The sequence below is a fragment of the Diuraphis noxia genome, unplaced genomic scaffold, assembly GCF_037042655.1.
Source record: "Diuraphis noxia isolate RWA-SAM2 unplaced genomic scaffold, SU_Dnox_SAM2 contig0001, whole genome shotgun sequence".
NCBI classification, from domain to species: domain Eukaryota; kingdom Metazoa; phylum Arthropoda; class Insecta; order Hemiptera; family Aphididae; genus Diuraphis; species Diuraphis noxia.
Window position 1 is genome coordinate 102549954 of NW_028301711.1, and position 9426 is coordinate 102559379.

The 9426-nt window shown below is 29.4% G+C and overlaps 2 protein-coding genes across 3 annotated transcripts; one reads left to right on the forward strand and one right to left on the reverse strand.

The window, feature by feature from the left end:
• The first annotated feature begins 782 nt into the window (after nucleotides 1-782).
• Nucleotides 783-3853, forward strand: LOC107166305 (uncharacterized). 2 transcript variants are annotated; one of them, XM_015514902.2, is made up of 3 exons: nucleotides 783-864; nucleotides 936-1188; nucleotides 1285-3853. In XM_015514902.2, exons 1-3 carry the CDS (start codon nucleotides 814-816, stop codon nucleotides 2520-2522), a joined length of 1542 nt encoding a protein of 513 aa, XP_015370388.2. In that variant the 5' UTR covers nucleotides 783-813; the 3' UTR covers nucleotides 2523-3853. The 2 variants fall into 2 exon arrangements, with proteins under 2 accessions (XP_015370388.2, XP_015370386.2); XM_015514900.2 differs by having other exon boundaries at nucleotides 936-3853.
• A 1757-nt stretch (nucleotides 3854-5610) lies between these two features.
• LOC107166306 (uncharacterized) lies at nucleotides 5611-8163 on the reverse strand. The gene is made up of 2 exons (XM_015514903.2): nucleotides 8020-8163; nucleotides 5611-7554 (listed from the first exon to the last, which is right to left on the reverse strand). The coding sequence occupies exons 1-2, from the start codon at nucleotides 8074-8076 to the stop codon at nucleotides 6532-6534; spliced, it is 1080 nt and encodes a 359-aa protein (XP_015370389.2). The 5' UTR covers nucleotides 8077-8163; the 3' UTR covers nucleotides 5611-6531.
• Between the last annotated feature and the right edge of the window lie 1263 nt (nucleotides 8164-9426).

Below are 9426 nucleotides of genomic sequence, written 5' to 3' on the forward strand. Positions count from 1 at the left end.
TTTCATAGAAATTTCAAGTTCGAATTTCGACGAAAGGATATTCAAACAAAAACTATATTTCTAGTTATTTTTTTGTAGTTCAAAAATATTACTAATTTTGTTATTTAAGAACTTAAAATATTCGCTAATATAAATATAATTACTTACCATATGCAATGAAATTTTTAAATATTACATTATATACCTAATAATAATGAAATAATATTAAATTTATTATTATAAAATATTATACGAGCTTTGTTTTTGGCGAATATTAGTACAGATTATACTCTTTATGTGACTTTATATAAACTATACTGTTGTAGCAATATAAATATATAATAAAATATCATTAAAATTATTGGTTAACAATCATAGAAGGTCTATCTCCCCTCAATCAGTTTTTTTTTTTATTTAACCAATTATCTATCACTGGATTCAGATTTAACACATCTATCACAGTGATTTACTAAATACTCGACATATACAATGTTTCAGTTTACAGATTTTGTATTAAAATATTTTTACCTACATTTTATTTAATGCAAAGAAGAACAATCGTAATAATTCATATAAGATTATCTGTTATATCCTTGGTTTAATCTCAAATGTTATAGTATTACATAAATATGTACATTTTTAGTTATTTTACAGTTATATTTGACACCTTGATAAAATATAATGTTTAGTGATAATCGGTTTTTATTCTGTAACAACGTGCTTAAATAATATATATATTTTATCGAAATTTACTGGTATATAAACCCTAAGGAAAATAATTTCTGGTAAGAGTTTGTGTGCTACAGAATAACTGCTAACAACTCAAATAATATTATGGGTGACTTAAAGATTTTAGCCATGATAGTTATGGTGTTAGTTGCTAAGGTTATTATTTAAAACTAAAAAAATAAAAATTGTATACATTTTAATGAAACATTTTATTTGGTGTGTTATAGGATGGTGCTTTTTCATGTTCATTGCGAAGTCATAAACATGGTTCATCTCATTCGTGTTTGCCTTCAACGTCTGATTCTACATCTAACTCACACCTTACACCGGTTTCAATTGCAATATCTTCACCTTTTGATTCCTCGTCTAGTTCGAGTCATGCTAATAGCCCAGCCATATCTTCTATACCAACCATTTCTCAAGACATGTCTTCACCGTGCCCTCTACTTACAGCAACGTCAAACAAAAACGTAGTTCCAGGTAAAAAACCATATTCTATATCTCACCCTGTCGGGCCTTTGTTGAGTGAATTATCAGACGTGGTGTGTGGTTCACCCTCATCATCTAACCATCCAGTTCCAGTACCAGTTCCTGAGAAATCTCCAACACTCACTCCGACACCAGTTCTAGAACACGGACCAGAAATAGCACCTGAAGAATTTCCAGCACCAAGTAATGCGCCAGTTTCAATACCGGTAGAATCTTCAATGTCTACTCCAACTTCATCTTACAGTTACAATCCAGTCTTTATAAATCTTTTACATAAACTATTATTGGCCTCTCAAGCAAAAACTGGGTTGTCTTCTTCTCCATTACAAACTAAAACACATGCCACGCCCACATTGAACACAACGCCCGTATCGGCTCCAATTATAAGGCCACTTAACATATCACCTGCATGTGGAACATCGTCTGAGTCGTCAAGTTCTTGTTCATCAACTATAATCCATAATCATTCAAATGGTTCGATTTCTCGTCTTCAACAAATACTGATGTCCATGACACCTCTACCCAGTTCAGGCATATCTTTTGGTTATAATCCAGAATTTATGAAACTATTGATTAAAAACTTGTTATCTAATCATACTTCTTCATTACCTCCACTGCCGTCATTAAATTCAATTCTTCGGGCTAAATTAAACACCACTCCAATAGTTCCTCTTGATTCGAATCCAATACCAACGTCTACTACTAATAGACCACTATCTGAGTTAAATCCTAATGTATTCAATATATCATCAAATAATACATTTGATTCAGTTCCTGTCGGTTCCGACACCAATCAAAATATATCCATTAGTAATGATCAGTTTCTCACCAATATTTTAATTAATCTTTTAACCTCTTCCAATGCTACAAATACTTCTCTCCCTCCATGTTTACCGTCAACAAACTCAAATTCTATATCTAAATTAAACACTACTTCAGTATCACCTGTTCTCTGCATACCACCGTTTAATTCATTACCAGATGCTTTAAGTAAAATTCCCAATATCAAACCCGGTTCTAATCCATCTTTTCCTGGTTTAGTCCCAAGTCCCATTATCACATCATTGCCAAATATAAAACCATTTTTAGAAAGAGTTAAAAATTTCAATCTTGTACCAACTCTAACACCTACCTCGTATCCGTTATCATCATCATCGGATATTAACTTATGTCACTCAAAACACAAAAAACCACTACAATTGTCTGGTTCGACATCAACTGCTATTGATCCATGTCTTCAGAATGTTATACGACCGCATACACCACATTTGCCATTACCATGCTCACTATCTCATACTAAATTAAGTTCTGGTTGTAAACATTAATTACCCGCCATTTAATTTAATTAAATTGTATTTGATATAAAAGTTAATATTAAACAACGCTATCTATTATAAAATGTATAAAAAGTTATTGTAGGAACAACGCATTTTGTAATATTTTGTTATACCTATTATTATTAATTTTAATAATTATTTACAATTTATTAAATTTCCAGCTAAGTTATATTGTATAGAAAAAAACATGAATAATAATGATATACTAAATATATATTTAATGATATTGTTAATTATATGTAAAATAAAGGATACGAACTGAGGTATAAAGTACGTAATATAATTTATCATTCCACATCATTCTTAAAATTTAAATTGTATCAAAATTTTAGTAATTATATTTTTAATTCAATATAGTTAGGCAAATACAGCAACAATTTTAAACATTTAAAATAAATTGAATATTATTAAAACATGTTTAGAATTTATATTGAACTGTAGGAGTCAGATATACATACGAGTAGATAAAATTAACACTAATTATAAATTAGGTAATTACGTTTTATTGTACCCATTCTTAAATTTCACAATAATAATATTTATATGCAGCATTTTTAAATATATTATAATTATATTATTTTTTATTTTATTAAAAAATAACAAAATTACTATTAAAGCATTACAGTAAGTTAATAGATAAAAAAGTAAATGGGAATTTTTATACAAATTAAATTTTATCGAATTAATTTTTTTAATGTAACTCAAAAACTAATAACCTTAGATAACTTCTATAAGGACCGGAAGAGAAGTACTGGCAGCATAATTTCTTCTCCGATCCTCGGTATCATAAAAAAAATATAATTTTTACAAAATATTTGTTTAATAATTTTCCATACATGGTAACATTTTTGAAATATTTTGACTCTTTTTGATCTCAAACAAAACAATGCTTTAGTATTTAATTATTAAAAGATTAAAACATATAATATATTCATATGTAGATATTATGTTGAAATAAATTAATTGTATATAAATACACACATTTATAATTTGATAAACAAATTGAAACAATTTGACTCATAACAAATTTAAAACCACTATATTTGAACAAAAATTAATTTGTTGTAATTTATAAATATAGTTTAAATTATATAATATTTTGAAAATAGTATAATATATTCAGATAAACCTATGTATTTCAACCTCAATAGGTGTCCGACGTCCGTATCCCATAAACGGAGTGATCATCATATGATTGTGTCGATAAAAATTTTTCGCTCTGACAAAAAACTTGAAATTTCAATACAAAGTTTCTCATTACCTAGCTGTTAATAAAGATAATCATTTAAAAATAATAAAAATACACTTATGCCTTTTGATACCTGCGTTATTGTTTGTATTAGTATTTCACTATTGTATTTGTAATTTAAAGTTTTACAATTTTAGTCTAAATTACAAATCATTTTGTAGTTAAGAATTTATAAAATGTACATTTTGTATAACTAAGGATTGAATATTTTATACAAAGTTTCTTCATAAGTCATTTAGGTATACTGTAACCAAAAAGATTATAAAAAATGTAGATGTAAACACATTTTATTTCGATAGACATTTTAAGTCCAAATTCTTACGAAATTTAGAATAGTAACAATTTTAGTTACGCTGTTCTAATTCGAAATATTATTTATGGGTACCTGCTTAAAACTTTTGTTTTCAGATACAATAAATTACTAATAATATAATTTAATATAAACATAAAAAAATATATGATATACTTGGGTAAGTAAATTGTCTTCGCTCAGGTTAGTTTCTCATATGCATTGATTTATAATTGAATTATAGCTTAACACATCAGTTACACTCTTACTCCTTAATTCACCAATACCTACTATTCATCTGAGAAGTTAATCCATTATTTTTGTACTTTCCGCCAAAGAAAGATAGGTATTATTCGGAGTATTTCAATTTATAAAAATCAATTAGCTATGAATATTTCAAGTTTATATGAGTGGAGTAGTAGTGACTCAGCATTTGACCAGGATAGGTACTCCTGTGTCATTTCACTCCACTCATCAAAACTCCAAATATTTATATCTTATAAATTACTCATCCAAAATCCAGTTTTTGAAAATAGAGAAAAATAGTAAATTATTACGATAGTTAATAGAAAAATTATATATATTTCGGGAAAAATTTGTTTTTTAAATACTTAAAATTTATAAAATATATTTTTTCTAAAACGTTTTATGAAGAGGGATACATATTGTCTTCAATTTAACTTACATTGTTTACTAATCAATCTAAATATATTAACACAAAATGAATTTTGTGAAATTTAATATCAATGTATCACCATTACACAATTCTTGGTTAACTTCATTGCCTAAAAAATCATAGGTAGGTACCTATATTTTAAGATTCAGAACTCATATACCTCACAACTCACAACCCAACGTATTATTTTAAATATATTGAGTGAGTGAGTTCCAGTTATATAATGATATACATTTATTGAATTGTGGAAAATAAATCCCCGCTAAAAAATCTCCAGTAGCATTATACCGTGGATAATATAAATAATTTAATATATGTATAATAAATTATATATGAAAAATAAAATAAATATTGTATTTTAGGTATATTAACAATTGTTATTTTATAAAAACTGTCTTATACCTAAAAAATACAATAAAAAATGTATAAATAACTATTAACAATAATGAAATATAAATAGTTTACCGAGATACCGAACCAGCAGTTTCTTTGCAGTATAGCCGTATAATAGGTACCTTATACCATATAATATGATCGTTATAACATCTATTTATTGCAATCGAAAAAAGTTCATTATCTCTAATTGTGTACCTACCTGAATACCTATAAAATACTTACATACATTGGAAAAACACTCCTACGACGATTATAGGATGCGTGGTATCTTCTATCTACTAGGTATCTAATATTTTAAACCGGAACTGAAACAAATAATAACTAATTGGTCAGTTGGAAATTGGAATAACATCTTGATCGCGTTTATTTTGAGTACCTATTTTGGCATACATTTTATATGCGTATAATGTAATACATTTATATATTTAGTAATATTTAATATATTATAAAATAACAATTTTTAACATAATATACAATATTCAATTTTATTTTTCATATAATAAAATTTATAAAATAATATAATACTACCAGGGATTTTTTTCCATCTACTACATTTATTGGTATAATTTTTTGGTATACATGGTTATTAGTTAAGAATTTGATCTTCAAATAGTACAAAAAAATCCCTATGATATAACCATGTTAATGATTTCTTTAAACATCATAAAACTTTAATACAAAATTACTGTCAAAAAAAAATAGAATGTATTATAATATCATTTAAATTATACAATGAACAAATATTATAATATACTTTTGGTCTCTTATTATTTTTCTTAACTCGTAAGCAATAACCCATGTATCTATCAATAGGTAATTAGCTATATTTTTATTTCATAAAATATTTCATTACAATATTCATTATAACTATTAACTTTATAATACTATGTATACATTAATAATTTAAGTTCTAAAATCAATAACATAAAAAACAATTTAAATTTAATTATTTAATTGATTATATATATTATATATATATTATTATTAATTCATTATATATACAAATTATTTGTAACAATCTTGGTACTCTGGATGAGTAAATATCATACTCACGATAAAATTAATTACTTATAAATAATATAACTTCAATGTCACTCAATATTTAAAAATAAAAACTATTTAAAAGACATGGTATAATAATATGATTATCAGTGAGTTATCACTATGACCATGCTATGCTATTTCATTATGTATAACGCAAAAATCATATAATTTATAAAATAACTACATAACATTTTGGTCGATAACTTGTACTAAACTATAATATATTAAGTGTAAAAACTATACTACATATTATATATATACATACGATAATTGAAACAGTACCACAAGGTGTATGTATAGACCACAGACGGGAAACACGTTAACTGTCATGGACTGCTGGAATTTATACTATGCTTGGCGTCGTCGTAATGCCCGACGGAGGTTGTGCAGATGGCACGACGTCGGAAGTTGACGCGGAGGCGGTATCTGCGGCGGGTACGGTGTTCGATACTGGCGCCGAGATCGCTCCTAACGCGGAACCGGAAGCTTCCGGCGCGACGAAAGTAGAGTCTAATGTGTTAATAGGAGCCGAAGCAGGTACGTTGGCAGAACCGGGATCCGATGTTAGGACTGCATCGCTTGCGATTACGCTGTCCGCGGGGTTTGTGGCCGGAGATGGGCTCGGCGGCGTGGACGGTGCTGCAGTTTCTGTTGCATATGTCGATTTCGACTCGTTGGCGGCCACTTTTTCGGTTGTTTCCGTTTTCGCTGCTGACGCTGCCGCTGCTTGGAGTATAGCGTTTTCGGATACGGTGGCGACGGCAGGGGGTGGAGTAGTGATGAGTGCCGGTGGAGCAGGCGACAAAGATGGGAGTAAACGGTCTGAGGGGACTGCGGGATTTAATAAATCGGAGCCGGGTCCTGAAACAGACAACAAAAGTGAAAGGAACTGTTGTAGTTGAGCCGTGCTAATCTGCGGGTTAGACGTTGCAGGATAAGGAGTAGGCGTTAATGATGGCACAGGCAAACTTGCAGGCGTGAAACTACGAGATGACGAGCTCAACGGCGGTAACGGTAACCGGTGTGCCGGTTTCAGTTTAGTGAAATACTCGAGCAAGAGATCGATAAGAATTTGGTCGTTACCGGAAGTGCTCGCCGAGACGGGCGATAAATAATGCGGTACTGAGACCGGCGGAAGTGCAGCAGCAGGAACTGGATTTGATATTGAAGACTTAAACGAAACGGGTGAAATACTTGGAATTTTATTTAACGCGTCGGGGTATTGCCGTCCGTGTGTCGGTGTTGCACACGAGGTCGGCGTGCGGCGTGGGATCGCTGGAGTCGGATCGGCGGCACCTGGAGTGGAACACACTGGCTGTAGACCTGGAGCCTTGTGACTTCGCAGTGTACACGAATGAACGCCATCCTATAACATTATAATAACACGGAAAATTATTTTATGATACGATCAAATATTTATATGAATAAAATACTATAATTATCGTTAATATTTTATCGCATGACACGACATTATAATATTATTGTTATTATTTATTAACCTTTAGTAACGTATATACCTACAAAGCGTGCACCTATCAAAGCTCATAAATTTGCGCGCGTGGGAGGTAATCTTCATTCGTTCAAATAATATTAGTATTATTGATACAATTTTACTAATCACCAAAGTATATTTTACATATTTTTGTTAGAAATTATACATTTTATTTTCACTCATTATTGATGTATATTAATTGTTAGGTAAGATTTTTTTTCCATTAATTTGTATGCGTTATATACGAATATTTATACCACGAGCGTGTTACCAAAGGTTAAAGATAAATAATTTTTTAAAACTTTATTAAAGTATGACGACGGCCATGATGATATGTACCTGCGCAACCTGCAATGACACGAGTATCCCTAATAAAAATGTCCAACCAGCCATCATTAGTACAATTTAAGTAATAAGTATAAGTACAACGGAGTTCAGCTACACACTGATTTGCTCGATTGCACTTATTTGGGTTTATATAGGTACCTATAAACCACGGTTAAATGTCGATAACACAAACGTTATCATGGCACGTTACCGCCACATCAAATAGATTATACGATTTTGTATTCGTAATAATACAATATAGAATAACATTTCAATAACAAGGTGTCAAATGTACGACTGCCAGAAATAAGAATGCAGGATATCGTGATGGTAAACAGACAGATAGGAGTACACGCATTTATGAAATACTGTGAGATAATCGTGTGATTATATAAATCATAATATTATATTAGTACCTATATATTATTATGCCTATCAAGAGTATTATAACACCACGCGTATTTATAATCAGCTCATTCAACGACAGTTTTTTCCATGCTAAGTCTGCGTACCTACATTGTTAAATTAGTGGGCAAGCGATTTTAGTCGAAAATCTAATGAATTATTACGTAATATAAACTTTTATAATTATGAGTACCTATCAGTGAAACTGGAATTATTTATATTTTATTATCCTATGTGGGGTCAATTTACCACTAGAAAACAACTAGAAATTTTTAAGAGTAGGTACTACAGGTACAAAGTGGATATAACTATATGTTTATATGACAAACTATACACCTACAGGAGATTGCGTGATTTTATTTTATACATTTTTAGTGATATATTATTATTATTATTACATTAGATATAATAATTATAGGTATAGTGTGTCATTCGTTTTTCTATTTTTTATTTTAAATTGATAATTTCATGTGATAATCAAACATTCAAAAACAGAATAAGAAAATTCCTTTTCAAAAATGATATGCAACATCGAATTATTTTTAATATGTTAATCTCACTAATAACTCATAAGCATTGATGGTTATCAGCAAGTCTAAATGAAATTTCAATTTTCATAATAATTGGATAATTCACGTAGACATAGCCAATAAACTGAATAAGCTATCATAAAACATAAAATCTTATCAAAATATTAAACGGACCACAAAGTTTTGTTATGTGAAATATAATATAATATACATAAAGCGATATGCATAAAATGATTTATTTGAACCCGAAGTTTTACTATATCGTCCTTCCACCGTGGTGTCTACGTAAGACACCAAATACACGCCACTGATGAGTATTTTCTATCACGCTAAAATATAATATAAATGTCAACAATTTGAGCAATTTATCTACATGGTATGGTAGGTAACACACTAATACCTATATTTTATTTGCTAAATATGTATTGTATTAAGGAATGGGATCGGATAGAGAAAATAATTATTTACCAATACCAACTTTTTG

Coding starts and splice junctions, on each gene's coding strand:
- LOC107166305 (XM_015514900.2), top strand. CDS start 814: ATGGGTGACTTAAAGATTTTAGCCATGATAGTTATGGTGTTAGTTGCT. Junction 865..935: donor TTATGGTGTTAGTTGCTAAG/GTTATTATTTAA, acceptor GGTGTGTTATAG/GATGGTGCTTTTTCATGTTC.
- LOC107166306 (XM_015514903.2), bottom strand. CDS start 8,076: ATGATGGCTGGTTGGACATTTTTATTAGGGATACTCGTGTCATTGCAG. Junction 7,555..8,019: donor TGTCATTGCAGGTTGCGCAG/GTACATATCATC, acceptor ATAATGTTATAG/GATGGCGTTCATTCGTGTAC.